Below are 17,323 nucleotides of genomic sequence, written 5' to 3' on the forward strand. Positions count from 1 at the left end.
GGTACTTTCAAACCTTGTACCATGGCCGAAGAGCAAATGCATAATTGGAAAATATGCATACAAATTAAAGATAAACACATGTAACAATAAGAGCTCTAAAATTTAGCTAAACAAAGCATTGCATTCAAAGAGACACGAAAAGGCGAGAGAAACGAAAGAGAATGAGAGAATGCGAGTTAAAAAGAACGCATGGAAGTCAAAAACTCCAACCCTCATAATAAGTCAACGAATGGAAGACTACAACAAGGAAAAAACAACAATACAAAAGAAGGAAAACGTTTCAGCAACTTTGATTCTATGCGACTGTATTATGCGCTTCAAAACCAGTTTTAGAATAGCATATTACATCTTTAAATATATATATGTATAATAATAATTTAATGAACGTTTGGAATAATATTTATAATAAAAACTAACTATTCTTATCATAGTCGCTTTAGGAAATAGCCTTTAAATTGCCCTCTTGCCCTTCTGAACGCTTTATAGTTCATATTTTGCATGTTGTAGGGTATTGACAAAAACAATGAAACACTTGCAGGCCAAGCGCAGGCACAAAAACAAATGCATGTGAGTGCTGCTACTCGATGTTCAGTTCAGGCTGAGAGAGGCTGCTGCTGCTGCTGATGCGAACAGAGGCTACTGCTCTCTTATTAGAGCGTCCCATCCTCACACTCACGCACACAGGCAAGTGCTTATGCTGATGCTGCACTCACTTTCATTAACACAAGCACTGAGCGCAGCGGCAGCAGAATTTAATGCAGCGACTGCGACGCGGTCGAATGCTGAGCGCTTCTAGACATCCCAGATACATGCATGCATACATATATATACATAAATACGAATGTACATACACACGTACATATTTATGTAAGTAAAAAAAACGTACCTACGTATGAATGCATATACAGAAAGACTTACATAGATACGTGTGTATAAACAAACATGAGTACATACAAATACACGCTACATGCGCATATACATACGTAAATGCACTGGCCGAACACTGCGACTGCGACTGCCAGGCCACACAACCCCAAAAGTTGGAAAACCAAATAAAAATACGAATACAAGGCACGCTGTTTGTGAGTTTTCTGGTTAAAGATAGCCGACCTACCAATGTCCTGTAATATCAATAATTATTGAGCATGCAATATTAATGTTTGAATATTAATAACTACGTATTTCTTATTTATTACCTATTTATTTATTATTTAGATTAGTAAATTATTTTTTTTTTATTAAAAATCATTTTAGCAACTGTGTATTTCTTATTTCATACATTATTCTCTTTGTATTATTTCACAAGTTTTGTTATTCTCCGAATTAGCAACTAAAACATTCAGTTAAGTCGCATATGCCCTACCAAAAACGCATTGTGAAGAATGTACAAATAAAACGCACATTTTCCAGAGAAGTAGAAAAACTTCCACCCTCAAAGCAGCGAACACAAACACTACACACACACAAACATAGAACACACATGCACACACATACATACATACATATTAGCGAACTAATACAAAAAAGAGAGCTGCGCTGTCACTGTCATTTGTCCACTGCGTCGCCGTTGCCGTCGGCGTCGCAGTCGCTGCCTGCGCCTGATTGCCGTTGCCTGCCCCAGTGTTTCCGCTTTCTTTCGTTGTAATGTTACTTTTAGTTTGATGTCGGAGCCTCGACGAGCCGGTTGTAAGCGTGACTTTCGTTTAATTCTACTTTATTATTGTTGTTGTTCGCGGTCGACGTCGTCGTCGTGGTCGCGTTCGACGTTGCCTCGTGTGTGAGTGTGTTGGTGCTGTGAGACTCTGTGTATGTTTAGTTTAAGCGAAATTGAAAGTTGTACATTTTGCTACCCCCAAAAAGCAAAGCGCTGCATACAATCGCGCGCAGTCATACATACATACGTGTGTGTGTTTGTGTGTGCTACGCCACGCCACACCAACCAAAAACCAACCCCCACCAACAGGAGTAGCAGCAATAATAATAACAACAACAACGCAAACCAAGTTAGCACCACCCACGGTTGAGAAGCACCGTTTAGTAGTCATCGTCATCGTCTGTTTCTGTTTCTCCTTCTGCTCCTGCTTCTATACTTCGATCGTATTTCAGTTACTCAGGCTCAACGCATCGTTAATGTTACAGTTACAATTACTGCTAGTGTTGGTTAGTGCAAATTGAAATAACCAAAATAATCGAAAAAGCGAAAGTGTTACACAAGCCCCAAAAGCTCCATCGAAGAGTCGCTTCTCCAAAAACCAATCGGCAATTCACACAGGCTCCTTCTGCCTTGCCTGTGTGTGTGTGTGCGCGATTGTTTGTTTACGCGAGAGCGAGCGTGCCTGTGTGTGTGGCCTGTGTGTATGGTGAGGCCAGTTAATATTATAAAACTGTCATGATGAATTTCTCCGCGTTTGGCGGCCCCTTCTCTGGCATTCATCAGTTTGCCGCTAAATTTGATGCACAAACACCGGGTGCATTTGGAACGCCACCGGTGAACGCTGCTGCCGCTGCAGCGGGATCCGATAATCATGTGCAGCGCTATCAGACCAATGGCAATCATTTCAATCAGAATGTGCCCAACGGTAAGTGACCACAATCGTAAATATGTAAATATAATACAAATATACTAAGTCAAATATATACCCAATTATGTACATACGTTTGTATATAAATATACGCATTGCATACATAAATAAGCAAGCATGTTTGTGTGGTTGTATGTACAACATAATCACTAAAAATTTATTTTATTTTTATCGATTTATTTTCGCTTTGCTGCCGTCGTCGCAGTTTGCGTCGCCAGCGACGCCAGCGTTGGCGTCACACAAACACAAACGGCGACGATTTGCTTTTCCCTACGCCATGCACTACAACGCGCCGTTTGGGGTCTTTTGAACATGTGTAACTAGAACAACATTCTTGTTTTGATTGACTCTTTAAAAAGAGAATGGAGGATCAAGTTAAGCAATATCACAAATGGAATGAGCGCGTATAAGAGAACTGGCTGCACGCGTTGGTTTCGTTATGCTCTCAGTTAACGAAAGACCAGTTGTTAGAGCGAGACAACAGAAGCGTTTAATCATCCGCTTAGTATTTTGTAGTTTTTTTTTGGTTCACAGAACTGGTTCATAACGAAAAGATGCATTCATCAATATTGCGTTTGCTAGAGGGTTGCCACCTGACTGAAAACAAGTCTTCGACAACATAAAAAATGAAATACAGAATAAATAAACCATAAAATCGTTTTTATCAAATGTAAGAAAATAATTGGAAAATTAACTAATGTTGTGTCAGGCTGATATATTAAATAAGTGATCGTTTAGCTTTAAAATTTTTTAAAATTATAAAAATACGAAAATGGCAATGGTTAATTTGATAATCGACATAAGTATACAGTTTCATTTGGCAAAAATTTATTTTTTTATATTTATATATTATATGTTTTTAATTATAGTATCTTATGGTACTTAGGAATATAGGAACAATCCATTAAGCAATTTAAAAAAGTTAAACAAATAGGTGAATGTTTTAGTTTGTCAAATAATAATATATTTTAACAATTTCTCAAAATGAATTATATACTAGCATAGAATAGCAATTTAATACTGTTAATCGATCTTGTATTTTTTTCACCCATAAGTCAGCCCCTATGAATTGCTTCCACACCATCCCTTCTCCTAACATTAAAAAAAGAGCAAACCCTTCCGGACACTAACGTACTCGAAACTCGAGATTGTTAGCGGGAGCGGGAACGACTGTCATCATAACCGAATATAACGATTTTTGTTGTTGCTTCTGCGTTGTTTTTTATTTTTTTTTCTGCGCTATGTTTTGAGTCATTACCACCCACCCCTGTTTTATGTGTGTGAGTGAGTGTTGTATGTGTTAGTGTGTCCGCTGCTGCCAGTTTCTCTTGCTGTTGCTGTTGTTGTTGCTTAGCTTCGCTTGAAAATGCAATGAACTCAAATAACTTTTGAATTTGCTGCATTTTACTTTGTATAGCCCGGGGGTGGGTTTTATGTCGTTAGCTACTCAACACACGTACACATAGAAATACAATTACAATGGGGGAGTTTGAGTAGCTGAGCATGTGTGTGTGTGTGTTCGTGTGTGTGCGTGCGCAGTTTTCAACCCCAACCCCCTTGTGAGGAAGCGGCGCTGCTTTTTTAATTGCACTGACTTCCTTTAGCCAAGTTGCAACTCTTTGTGGCAAGGGATGACTGCGAAACCCCTATCTACCATTCCTTGCTGTAAGCATGTACATAAGGCAGGCCTAACACCCAAACCCTTTTAACAGCAACACATCCCAGCCCAGACTCACTTCTTTATTAATATTAATTAGTTGCATTCACTTGCATAATTGGATTCTCAAACCGCTCATCAGGTTGCATTTCATAATTATATTGAATTTTTCTCTTTCTTGATATTGCCATTATTGCTCATGCTTTGTTCGCACGCATTTATTGGAAATTTAAGAACCAAACTCAAACCCAACCCAATTCCAATTTTCAAGCCTATTCCCAAACTCGAACTCCAACGGCCAACTGCCACTGTATGTGAGGTTCATTGATCCCTGGTTTTCAGCTCTACGCATTACATTTCCAGTTTAGCGTTTTATTTTATTTTATTTTTCTTTTTTTTTTTTTTTTTGTTACCTGCACCCGGTCAACAACAGGAAAATGTGTCTATGCGTGTGTATGTCTCTTTTATCTATCGAACAGTGCGTGAGTGTGTGTTTCTGTGTGTGTGGCTGCAGTCAGTTAATGCAGGTAGACCACTGTACCCCTCGTCCGGTGCGTTCCCCCTGCTCAGCAAGCTACTGCATTTTCTCATCACTTATTAGCTGGCTTATCACGACCGTAACTTGTCCCACAGTCCAGTCTAGTTGTTTTTTGTTTTGTTTTTTTGGAAGATAGATAACTTAGCCCGATAGCGTGTCTCTTTTTATTTGCTCTACGACCAAATCATCAAAGATATCTACACTCTTGTATTGCCAGCCAATTAGTAAGATAACTGACGGACATTCAATAACGAAATGTCTTCATTTTAGAGGAAAGCTGGATTAACGTTGATATTATTACAGCTGCTATATTCAATATTGAGTTTCCCATAGAACGTGACTGAAAATTATGGGATAGTAAATAATAAAATAACAGCTAGAAAATAAATTAAACACACAAAATTATAAGGATTCTTTAAGTTTTATAATATTTTTGGAAATAAATTTATTATAATTTAGGAAAGTGTGTTGACGGTAGATTATAAATACAAAATTAAAAAGATTCTTTAAGTTTTATAATATTTGGGGAAAAATATATCACTATAAAAAGTAATTCTATACTTCCCAGTATTTCACAATGCCGTTTCTTTTGTACGCTTAGTTAGTTACTTTGATAGATTGGTTAACTTAGGCAATATGGTCTTATGCTCTTATTTTTAGAAAATTTAAATACATATTAAGTATAATCGATTGTTATACATTTGGATATTTTCATACATTTTAATGAATTCTAATATTGTTAAAGTCTTTGTTTTTTTAAGTTACAGCTAAAACGAGCATTGCAATCAGATATAGCTTAAAAGTGTTTTGTTCTTTAAAAGTGCATGCTTTTTAAAAACAAAATATTTGAGTCTTTTTTTTGTATAATTCACATAATTCTTTATTTCCTGTCGGAAACTGCTTAACCTTTAACATCAAAATGATTTGATGAATTTTCAATCGCACTTTGCCTAAACAAATCAGAAAAGGAAACAAAATAAAACAGCAAAAGGAAAAAACAAAAGACAAAAAATGTTCGAAGCTCATAGATTTTCTGTTTGAAAGACGACGACAACGTCGATGACGACAACGACGACGAGTCTTAGACTGAGAGGGACGTATTCCGTATTAAGGATGAGTAATGAACCGCATGGTATGAGCACCAGAGAGAGAGAGAGAGACAGAGAGTGGGGGGTGTGAATGTTAGTGGGAGAGTACAGAGATGGAGATGTAGAAACTGTTAGACATGTGCAAATGCTGATTAAAATTGTATGCCGATCATAATGCCATGATCAGAATTGGGTAAAAGTAATTTTATGTTTCATGTGGATGACCAGTCAAGCGAATGGATATGATAATATTGTTGTATGGCTGGAGGGTCGTTTTTCTATCCCACCCCCAACCCCATAAATAATTTGCACTCATGTACATATTTTCTATGTGTACATAACAGACTGTGGCCAAGTGTGAGAGTGAGTGTGGGTATAAGTGTGTGTGTGGGGTGAGTCGTTGCTGGTTTACACCCCCACTGCGAGACGAGAACCAGCGCCTGACTCTATGCAACACTAAAAATGCGCGTGCTTATAAGTCTGTCAGAGTATAGGTGTAGATATATACATGCATACATATTTGTATATACATGGTTTTTATATACATGTACATGTACATGTACTTACATAGCACACATCATGTTGATATATGACCGTATGGGTGTGTATCTAATTGAGTTAACCCCCAACCAACCTCCCTCCCTTTAGGCTTAAACAAAGCCGACCAAAAATCAAGCAAGTGTAAAATAATAAAGCCAAAACGAAGCTTTTTCTATTGTATGACAGCTTTAAGGCTTAAAGCTGGGCTGCCAACTTTGATGTGGTCTGAGCGATAAATTGCTGTTGTTGTTGTTGTTGCTGGGCGCTGATGACTCAAACTCTGGCGACTGGCGCCGCGTCGGGCCCACACCCTTGAATTGAGCCCACACCCAATCGGGAAACTCAAACCCGAACCGCACAGCGGGCGAATAACCCCCAACTCTAATAGGGGTTGCAGTTTTTCCTAACCTAACGCCACTCTAGACTTACTCTCACTCTCTGACTACTGCTGCCTCACGCTCTCTTTTTTCTCTCTCTCTCTCACTTTTTTATTATGTACTACATGCATATGTACTGGAGTATATGACACATACATATACATATATGTATATATTAGTCTTTCTGTTGCGCGCGCGCTCTCACCGCTTTCACTGCCTCACACGAGCGATTTGTGTGTTGCCGGCACTATAAACACACTTAAAAGTAGGAACACAGACGACAGACCAAGAACCAAGCGCCATGTATTCCAAAACGTTCCTCAAACCTAGCGAATTCCTTTCCATTTTGTTCCACTTTGGATCGAAACTCAAACCAAGCGCACAGACAAGCTGTCAAAGGCCGCCATATTGTGGGTTGGAGAGCGTGCGCCCAACTCTCTCTCTCTCTCACGTCGTCATATGCTCTCGCTCACGCTCTCTCTCTCTCTGTTTCATATACTGCAAAACTCTCTGGTCTCTTTGTAGTTGGGAGTGCTCTCACTCTCGCTTGGCCGTGTTTCAGTTTTCACCGACTTTAACTCGTTGCTAGGCATTCGCAACAACAGCAACAACAACAAGCCATTGGCATGGTCGTGGCGTCTCGTCCTGGTCTCACTTGCTTCTGGCGGCTGTTGTCGTTGTCGCTGTCGTGTGACCCATGTGAAAGTGAAGTGAAAAGTGAAATGTTACAACGACCATGCCGGGTACGATGATGACGAAAATGGAGCGCATGCTTTTAGCTTTGTTGTTGTCAGGATATTCGATGTTCGACGTTGCCGCTGTTGCTGTTGCTGTTGATGTCCTTTGTCGTTCTCGTATCCACAAGGCTTAGCCCAGTATTTCCGTGCGTCTATCATTTGACTCCTACTCTAACATCTTCTCCTGCTTCTGCTCCTGTTCTTCTTGTTCCCATGTTTCTGGCTGTTTTTGTTTTGTCAACTTGCGCCTTGTTTTTATACCCGTTACTCGCAGAGTACGAGGGTATTTTGTATTCGTTGCAGTGTATAAACATTATACATATAATCTTGATCAGGGCCAACAGAAAAGCTAATACAGATTTCGTTTGTATGACTTCTCTTAACCCCATGCTCTTTAAGTTAAATTATTCTTTCAGACCTCGTAATTAATTGAACACCTGTATCTCAGCCACTACAAAGTATAGAGACTGTAAATTCGGTGTAAAAACACGTATTATTCCAACTAACTTCAAAGCGGTTTTAGAATTTTACACGTCCTTTTTTGTCCCGCTAAGTAAAAACTCCAACATAATCAGTACCCCTATTTGGTAGTGAAAATTTCTTTTAATTATTGTCCATCATAATAATTTTATTATATAATTTTTGATGTAAATTGAGTATTAGGTATCTCATAGTCGGGGACTCGACTACTTGTTTTTAATTTTGTTGTTTGTCATTTTTATGGCCAGTTGGTTTTTCTGTCACTTTTTGTTGTCTACTTTTGGGGCTGTTGTTAGTCCGTGCACTCATTTTGTTCACTTGATTAATTACTGTACATAAGCCTTGCATTTGCCAAACTGCTGCCATTGTTTGTTCATCGGCTTAAGGCAATTTAATTGCTCGGATAATATTTGATTATCTTGGTCTTTTTTTGTTTCTTGTCGGTCTCAACGCGGGTTCTATGTACAAGTGTGTTGAGATTTCGGGGTCTGCAAATAAATCGATTTGTCGTGCGTAAGCAAAGAGACTATTTTCCACATGGAATCCTTAACATAGATACAAACTTATTTATTGAATTATAAACAGCTTAAGCTATTTTCACTTTTAATCTATAATGCTTGTAAGATTCATAAGATATAATGTTTTCTTCGGATATAACATTTTATTCAGGTGTGTTCCACAAATCTTTAGAGATATTCAGGGATTTTATTTCTTGGACACTTTTTCGGAGTTGTGACAATTTATTTAATATCTCTGCAAATTAGTTTTTATTGGTTTTTTTTATACAATACACTTTTTTTTTTGTGTCTTTAGTTTAATTAAAAAATTAATCCAATTTTATACATTTTTTTAAATAATTTAATATTTGGAAGCATCCAAAACAGATTCGCTTTTGGGCTGTTAAAGATTTGTAGAACATGCTCTATCAACTTTTATCAAGTTTAAATTTGCTTTCATCTTATAAAGATAAACAGAACTTTATAAGTATTATTACCACAGAGCATAACTCTCTATTTTTCCCTATTTTCTTGTTTTTTACAAACTTGAACTTGTAATTACTTTAATTGTTGTTTTTCAATGAAATCTACGTTACCGAAATAAATTCAGTTCATATGTATGTTTTTTTAAGATACCTTTTACGTTTTACGGTTCACTTGTCAATTGTTTTTATCTTAATCCTCCTTATGGACTACTTACGTGCCTTTATTAAACTCCATTAGCTTGTTTCCTTTCCAGTACCCTCACATATATATATATGTATGTGACCTGCCTAATTGAGATCAGCACATTTAATGCTATGCCTCCCAAAAGTATGCTAGAGTTTATTTTTCGTCTGTGGCACCTCACAGAAAAGCATTAAAGCATAAGAAATTTTGTTGAATTATAACGCAAGGTCACAAGTTAATTTATACAAGGGACAGACAAACAGATGCCATACACAATAGCGTACACACGTACACGCACACAAGCACACGCACACTTGCATATACACGCGCTCACATATTCCTTTTAAAGATTTTTAGCTCAGTTTCTATTTTTTTTCTTCTTTTTTTATTATTATTAAATTTGTAACCTTTTTTGGCTGGCCATGTCACTGCCTGACTTCGTCCCGCCACGCCTCCAGCAATGAGCCCCATTGTGTGTACATAATCATTTCGACAGGAAAAAGGAAGCAAATGTAAAGAAAATACGAACGAAAAAAAACCGGGCCAATTGGCAACAGCCAGAAAATATTTATTAATAAAAACGAGCGCCCGGCAAAACGATAGCGCAAAAGGCAATGCCGAAAAATACGCACACACACAGACAAACACGCACACGCACACGCATACGTATACAAACATACATACATATAGCAGCATATTGAGAAATGTGTAGCATACATTTGAGGCGCCTCGCTAGGACCGGCATTTTCAATTTTAATTTCCTTTTTCCTATGTATGCGTGGCTCGCACGTGTGCGTCTCTGTCAGTATATATGTATGCGTGTGTGTGTGTGTGTGGGTGCAAAATTTGGCCTTGGCAGACGGCAGCGAGGCGACGACAGGCAAGAAGGCAGGCAGACAAGCTCACAGCTGCCTACAGTCACAGCAACAGCAACAACAATAAGGCATACCAACACACGCATATCAGTCAACAGCCAGAGTTGCCAACTACAACCAAAAATGTTGCTGCCCACAAACACAGACAGGCAGTAACTTGATGTATGTATCGGTGTGCATCTCTGTGTGTTTGTGTGTGTGTGTGTGTATATGTATCGTGTATAAATCGTGTGCCACTGGGACATTGTCATCGTTGAGCCGACGAGCAGCCGCCCGCTTTTAGCCGGCACCCGATCCTCATTCGTTGTCTCACATATACATATATGTATGCATTTGTCTGTGTCTAGGTGTGTGTGTGTGTGTTTGTGTCGCCATCAGACGCCAGCTGTAGCTGCTGTGCCAGGCCAGACGAAGGCCCCAGTCAGTTGTAGATAGTCGATGTGCGTTGGAGCTCGCGTCAGTCGGCCTCAAGTTGTAGACTTTTTAACGTTTAAAGAATAAAGAAAAATAATAGAAATAAAAAAATAATACAATTTTATTAACATAAAACATATATTTAAAATATTTATAAACTAAACACATAAGGCTGTGATTGTAGCGCAACTCGAGCATGTGTAAATATATATATAATTTATTTTAATTAGTTAGTCAAGTAATTTTTTGTTTTAATAATAAATATTCACATTTTATTTTTAAAAGTTTAGAAAGCCTCTTTTTTTTTTTAACTTATTTCTTATTTTAATGTAGTTACTTATAAAACTTAAAATTAAAAATATGACTAATTAAAGAATTCTGGTTTTCTGGTGTCAAAACAAAAGAAATATGTATTTGTTGTCAGCCCAATTACTTGACTAATTTTGTCTATAACTACTTTTAATAATGTTTGTATTACTAATTGTGGTTTTCTTTTCATTTATATTACAGTTTCGGCGGCCAATAATATGCAATATGGTCAAAATATATCCATACCGTATTCACAGCCGCAGAGTGATCTAAACTTTTTGAATGCGGCCGCTGCAGCGGATCATAAGGGTAAAATCCATCCAAAAATTGAACGTGACCGGGAAGAAGGTGAGTCGGCGACGCATGGCAGTACGTTGAACGAGGGCTGGGCAGTAGGGCAGGAGGGCGGGAGGGAAAGGTGTGTCAGAGGGGGAGGAGCGCTGGAATAGTGTGTATGTAAAGCACACGCCATATGAACATGTATATTTTCTTTGCTTTTCTTCCTTTTTATTTATTTATTTTATTTTTTTTTTTTTTTGGGGTTTGCTATCTGTATATGGCTTGTAATTTCAAGGACGCCCATTATTCTTCGTGTGCGTCGCCCATCGCTTGTTCCCTACACGGCATTCGGAGGCAGAGGAGCGGGAGAGGGGAGAGGGGCTACAGTCGGCTCGTTTGGTTCGGCTCAAAGCTAACAAAAAAAAATAAAATAAAATAGGAAAAGGAAAAAACAAATGTTAAGTCCTGTCTGGATTAAGATTTCGTAGCATACTTTTTGGAGCGTCCAGCGCTTAAGCAAAAAGTTTTATCTCTACCCAATTTATGGGTGCTGTAAGCAGTCTCTGTATATATAAGCATTTCCTATTAACAAGTTGAAAATTTGTGTTTACTTGTTGTCGAGCCAAAAGTTTTTCTTCACATTTTCCACGTGGGCGTATTAACTTTAAAAGAGCAACTGAAAACTTGAGCTTAGCCCCAGGGAACAGGCTTTTGATGGAGGACATGGCGAAAGAAACAGAAAGAGAAAGAGAGTCTGAGAGAATGGGGGAACAGGGGGAGGGAGAGGGTTAGGGTTAGGGAAGCGGAATGTCATGTGTCCTTGGCGGCAGTAGAAGTGAGGAGTAGAGTTTGGGATGATGTTGGAAGCCTGGGATTTTCAAGAAAATAGAATTGAGCCTACACACACACACAGGCAGACACACCCACACAGACACACGGGTTATAACATTGTGTGTGTGTGTGTTGCCAAGCCAAAGATGTTTGTTGTTGGGGTAGGTTTTTTCATCTCACAGAATGCCGAAGCCAGAATATTATCCAGGAAGCTATTAGATAATGCATGAACTGTTGGTATAGCGTGGGTGACAATTTGAGTCTGGGTGTGTCCAACATCATCATCAGTATCATCATCATCATGACGTTGGGAAAGGAATAGAAAATGAATAAGGCATTATTTAATGAGATATTTGCGTTCGCTTTTACCATCCACAGTGCTCAATCAGCAAATCTTACAGAATGTCAATCAGTCGTGGCAGACGCTGGCCAATACAGCCAACACTGTCGACTATTCATCGCATTTGCTATCCGCAACACTGCCAATATCCATACAGCACTTCCTCAAGTACTCGGAAACAATAAAGAAGGAATCCTCGGGTGATGTCCTTAAGAATGGCACCAATTTGGCCAGCCTGGCGCTGGGTGGTGTCGCATTAACGCCTAGCAACAATGGTGCCAATGGTGGTGCCCATCACAATGGTGGTTTAGTTGGCATGGAACATGGCGGACATATGACCAACATGACGGATGCGAATGGCGCTGCATTGGCTAATGGCGGTGCCACCAATGGCGTCAATGGCAATGCAAATGGTGCGGTTAGCAATGGAGCCGCTGTATCCAGCACTGCAGCAGTGGGCACCACAAATGCCACAGGTGGCACCACCACCACCACCACCGGCAAGAAAACCAAAAAGAAGAAACCCCCAAAGGAGAAGAAGCCACGTCCCAAGCCCGGCGAAATACGCGAAACGAAAGCGTTAGATGGCTCCACGCTCTATTGCTGCCCCGAATGCCAGATGGCCTATCCAGATCGCAGTCTCATCGAGCAGCACGTCATCTCGCATGCCGTGGAGCGACGCTTCGTCTGCGATATCTGCAATGCGGCACTCAAGCGCAAGGATCACTTGACCAGGCACAAGCTATCTCACATACCGGACAGGCCGCATGTGTGCAATGTAAGTAGGCTCCTTTTTTAATGGTTAACCATCTGACAAAACTAATTTAAATTCTATTCATATATAGATCTGCATGAAGTCATTTAAACGCAAGGAACAGCTCACCTTGCACATTGTCATACACTCGGGTGAGAAGAAGCACGTCTGCATCGAGTGTGGAAAAGGTGAGAACTCCGCTAGGATTTCTAAGACTCGTAAGACACTCCAGAGAGAAGAAGACAAAGAAATGTGTAACGCGGACTATATAAAGATAATACATTCCGGATTAGAAATTAGCCACATCTTTCTGTTTTTTTTTTGCGATCTACATATTGCCCAACCGGCAAGATCGGATAAGTCATATAACTACGATATGTTTCTAAATGATAGGTCGAAAATCAAATTGTTATCTGAGATATCTCAACAATACTCGTAGATTGTGTATCTGTCATTGTCTTATAAATTCTGGATACAGTTCGTTAAGGTCGGACTATATAGTATCATATAGTTGTCGTAATAACTCTCAGTCAATTAAATTGTAGTATAAAACAACTTATGTGTTTCTTGGGGTATTTCAAACAATCTCACAGTCGAACTGTTGTGTATATCCTTTATAAATTTTTTTTATATTTTATATTTTTTAACTAATGATATAGCTGCCTTAGCAACGACCAATCGAAATACCATATAATCAGTCAAAGGAACGATCGACCTTTTTTTTTTGCTAGAGTGTCAATTCTATTACGTGTCAAAGATATCCTATCTAACTTGTTTTATTTAAAGCTAAACTATTTACTAATTACTATTGTCCTATGCTTTTCAGGTTTCTATCGCAAGGATCACTTGCGCAAACACACGCGTTCGCATATCGCTCGTCGTGTTAAATCGGAGGTCTCAGCCCAGCATGTGAATGGTTCAACTGGCAACAATGCGCAGAATAATTCGCTACATGGTTCCTGAGGTTCGTACAAGGACTTTTGGTAAATTCTTAAACACATTTCATGCCACAAAGAGCGGCAAAGCTTTTGGCAGCAGTTCGCAGACAACCAGTGTTGCGAAGTGTTGGTAAAAGCAAAGATCGCTTTTGAAATGTGTTAAGGAGTTTACCGAAGGTCCTGCTGAGCGTCACCCCAAATCCAATAACCCTCTGAAAAACAAAACAAGTTATACTTACAAACCACAATATGCAAGTATTAGTTAAATTTTGTTTACAACACTTTCAGTTCTTTAGCTTTGGTTCTTTCAGTTCAAGTTTTCGCACAAAAAAGTTAAGCAAAGTATAGCAATTTAAATGTACAAAACAAAACAAAACAAAAAAAAAATTAAAATGAGGATTATAAATTTTAAAATATGAAATATGCGCATACATTAACTAAAGAACATAGTTTGCTATCATTTCTTTATGAGGATCTGTGATCTTTGCTGCATAAACTTAAAAGAAAGAAATGGAAATGAGAGAAACTTAAGCTTTTAAGTGTAAGCTAATAATTTTTAAAGAATTTATGTGCAATTTGTTTTTACACATTATCATTTGCATATTCTGTTGTTCAGACAGCTTTTGTTTATTGATCAACTTAAATAAATGTACCTAGAATAAGTTAAAAAATTCATTTGAGAAATTCAATTTGATGCGCATATTTGATAATTAAAATTTTATTGAATTGTGAAGGGTGTATACATATACTTCTAGTCTTATACTTTATTTGATCAATTATGAATGAGTAATTTGAGATAATCAGCCCTGTTGCGGTTTCCACTTTAGCATCAATGTTGCAAAAACTGTTTAAAGTACACATTTAGGTAAATTTATGCCTAGGGTATTTCAGCAAATTAGATCCAAAAGTGGAAGTCGTAACTAGCCTGAATGTCATTTAATCTTAAGCTTTTAAAGATTAAAAAAAACCCACTTCGAAGTGAGCAAACACTAACAGATAAATGCAATCCAAGCTTGCGTCTTTGCATGCCCAACTTCCAGTCGTCGTTTAGATCAAAACTACCTATCCATAAACAGCAAACAAAAATTACTACAATATACCATATAATACTCTATAGCTATAGCCAACTTACCATGCTTACCAAAAAAAAAAAAAAAAAACAAAATAAGAACAATACAACAAATATATATACATCATATAGACACTATACTTGATAACCAATCGAAAAGAAAAACAAAAATAACCGCTGAACAGCTCTAAATGAAAATAAAACGCTAACCAAAAACAATAACTGCAATAAAACTCAATAAACAAAAGGAATATTTTTTATATAAATGCAAAAGGAAACAGACTTATACCAAAAAAAAAAAAAACATAAAGAGTAATACAAAAATGCGAAATGCAAGAATATTAAATGAAATGATGAATGAAAGGCATAAAACAATAACCGAAATAAAGTGCAAACACTTCGTGCAAGTGAAATCGTAATTTACTGTTCAAATACATAGCATTTTTTGAGATTAACGATAAAAATAAAGGTGTAAACAATACCAATATACGTTTTATCATATGTACCAGCATACATATTTACATATAGATATACGAAAGCTTCAAACTAATATACAATACATAAATACAAATAGTTGTAATGGTTTGTGTTATCCTTTTATCCATTTCCTTTTATTAATTGTCACACAAATGATCGCTGGTCACAAAGTTAGTTAAATTAATTTCGTGACCATTGAATCATTATATAAATGCAGATTTTGTTTTGCGTTTTGCTTTCGGACCATACCCTATAATTGATGTAGTGCCCAGTTTTTTTTCTAAAGCATAGTTATGTACGTTATTTGTGTGCAACCGAAAATCTTAAATAAGGATTTAAAGCGAACAGAAATCGTTGGCATTATGCGTTGCTTTGAATACAGAAAGTAATTGAAATACTTAAAGTAAAGTACAAATACAAATAACACTCTCATACACACATATACATTAAATAATAATAATAAAAAGCAAAGCACCCAGAATACAAGAAGTAAGCCACAAAAAGTATTAGCCAAAAGTTACATATTAAATACCATAGAAAGGAAAGGAAGCTTAAAGTACAGTTACTACAATTTAGTATGGCACATTTTGGAAAACGTTTTCGTAGTTTCCCAAAATGTGCCGCCGAGTGCCACACAGAGTAGACGGCAACTATCCAAAGTTGTAACCCCCAATTAAATCTATAAAGTAATAAGCAACCTTCAAAGCCCACGCAAACTTTTAAAAAATTCGCAATTTTTTGTTTAGCGTACGTATATAAATCACATAAGAGATTATAAAACAATAAGTTTATAAAGAAAAAAATTGCAATAAATGACAAACAAAGGAAATTAAATCACTCAGGGATGAAGCCTCCAAACAAACAAAACAAAAAGAAAAAAACCAAATAATGAAAACATAAAGAAAAATGCAATATTTTAAATGAAACTAAATGAAACGAACAAAAAAGTAAACTAAATTTATAAATAAAAGAAAAAATGGTACATTTTAAAGTTAAATATTTTAGTGTAAAAAAAAAAGTAATAAAAAAAATAATAATATAAAAACTCTTTAGAAATTTGCACAAATTTTTGGCATTTTATAAAAAAAAAAAACAAAAGAGAGCATAAAACAGCAACAAAACATAACCTTAAAAAACATTAAATAATAACAAAAACAAACATATTTTTCCAAATATTTAACGAATTGGTTTAGCGAAGGTATAACAGGCAAAAATGTAAAACAAATGATTTAAAATATTGAATTAAAAAAAAAAAAAAATACAGTCCGTGCAACTCTTAGTGAATTTAAATGAAATGTATTACAATTTACATATTTACAAAAACCAATACAAAACAGAATAACTAACGGAAAGATGGAATATGTGCGTAGGAAGTGTGCGGCCAAAGATGAAGATTAGAATTGTAGTTAGAGAAGTACAGCTAAAATTTAAATGACGATGGAACACTTTGAAGCAGGAAGTCAGGATGGTAGGATCGCAGGCAGGAAGGCGGCAAGGAACGTAGGCGGCGAAGTAAAGTTTATATAGTGTAAACACTTTTTATATACCATTAATGGAAATCGTAAATACAAATACCGTATGTATGTATTGTACTGTATTTATGTTTAGTGTCAGCAGCAACTAAATATAAACGAAAGGAATATAAATAAAAAGAATTTGAAAAGCTTAATACATTTTAAGGTTAGGTTTTCTGCGAAAGGACTGAAGTTAAGGCAACGTAGCGTTTAAAAACAAAATTGCGAGTGTTATGGACATGGACGTGAACGAAACAAATACAAATACAAAAAAAAAAAAACAAAAAAAGAAAGAAATGAAAAGCCCGCGTGGTTGGAGAGGACATTGGTTTAAGATTAGGCATACGTATGAATTTTC

At 37.1% G+C, this 17,323-nt stretch overlaps 1 protein-coding gene across 1 annotated transcript; it reads left to right on the plus strand.

The window, feature by feature from the left end:
* The first annotated feature begins 1,661 nt into the window (after window positions 1–1,661).
* On the plus strand, window positions 1,662–16,324 carry LOC117791461 (zinc finger protein 793). The gene is made up of 5 exons (XM_034631222.1): window positions 1,662–2,579; window positions 10,965–11,111; window positions 12,252–12,991; window positions 13,059–13,155; window positions 13,794–16,324. The coding sequence occupies exons 1-5, from the start codon at window positions 2,390–2,392 to the stop codon at window positions 13,928–13,930; spliced, it is 1,311 nt and encodes a 436-aa protein (XP_034487113.1). The 5' UTR covers window positions 1,662–2,389; the 3' UTR covers window positions 13,931–16,324.
* Window positions 16,325–17,323: the final 999 nt, after the last annotated feature.

Source organism: Drosophila innubila (genome assembly GCF_004354385.1).
Source record: "Drosophila innubila isolate TH190305 chromosome 3R unlocalized genomic scaffold, UK_Dinn_1.0 2_E_3R, whole genome shotgun sequence".
NCBI lineage: Eukaryota > Metazoa > Arthropoda > Insecta > Diptera > Drosophilidae > Drosophila > Drosophila innubila.

Coding starts and splice junctions, on each gene's coding strand:
- LOC117791461 (XM_034631222.1), top strand. CDS start 2,390: ATGATGAATTTCTCCGCGTTTGGCGGCCCCTTCTCTGGCATTCATCAG. Junction 2,580..10,964: donor CAATCAGAATGTGCCCAACG/GTAAGTGACCAC, acceptor TTTATATTACAG/TTTCGGCGGCCAATAATATG. Junction 12,992..13,058: donor ACAGGCCGCATGTGTGCAAT/GTAAGTAGGCTC, acceptor ATTCATATATAG/ATCTGCATGAAGTCATTTAA.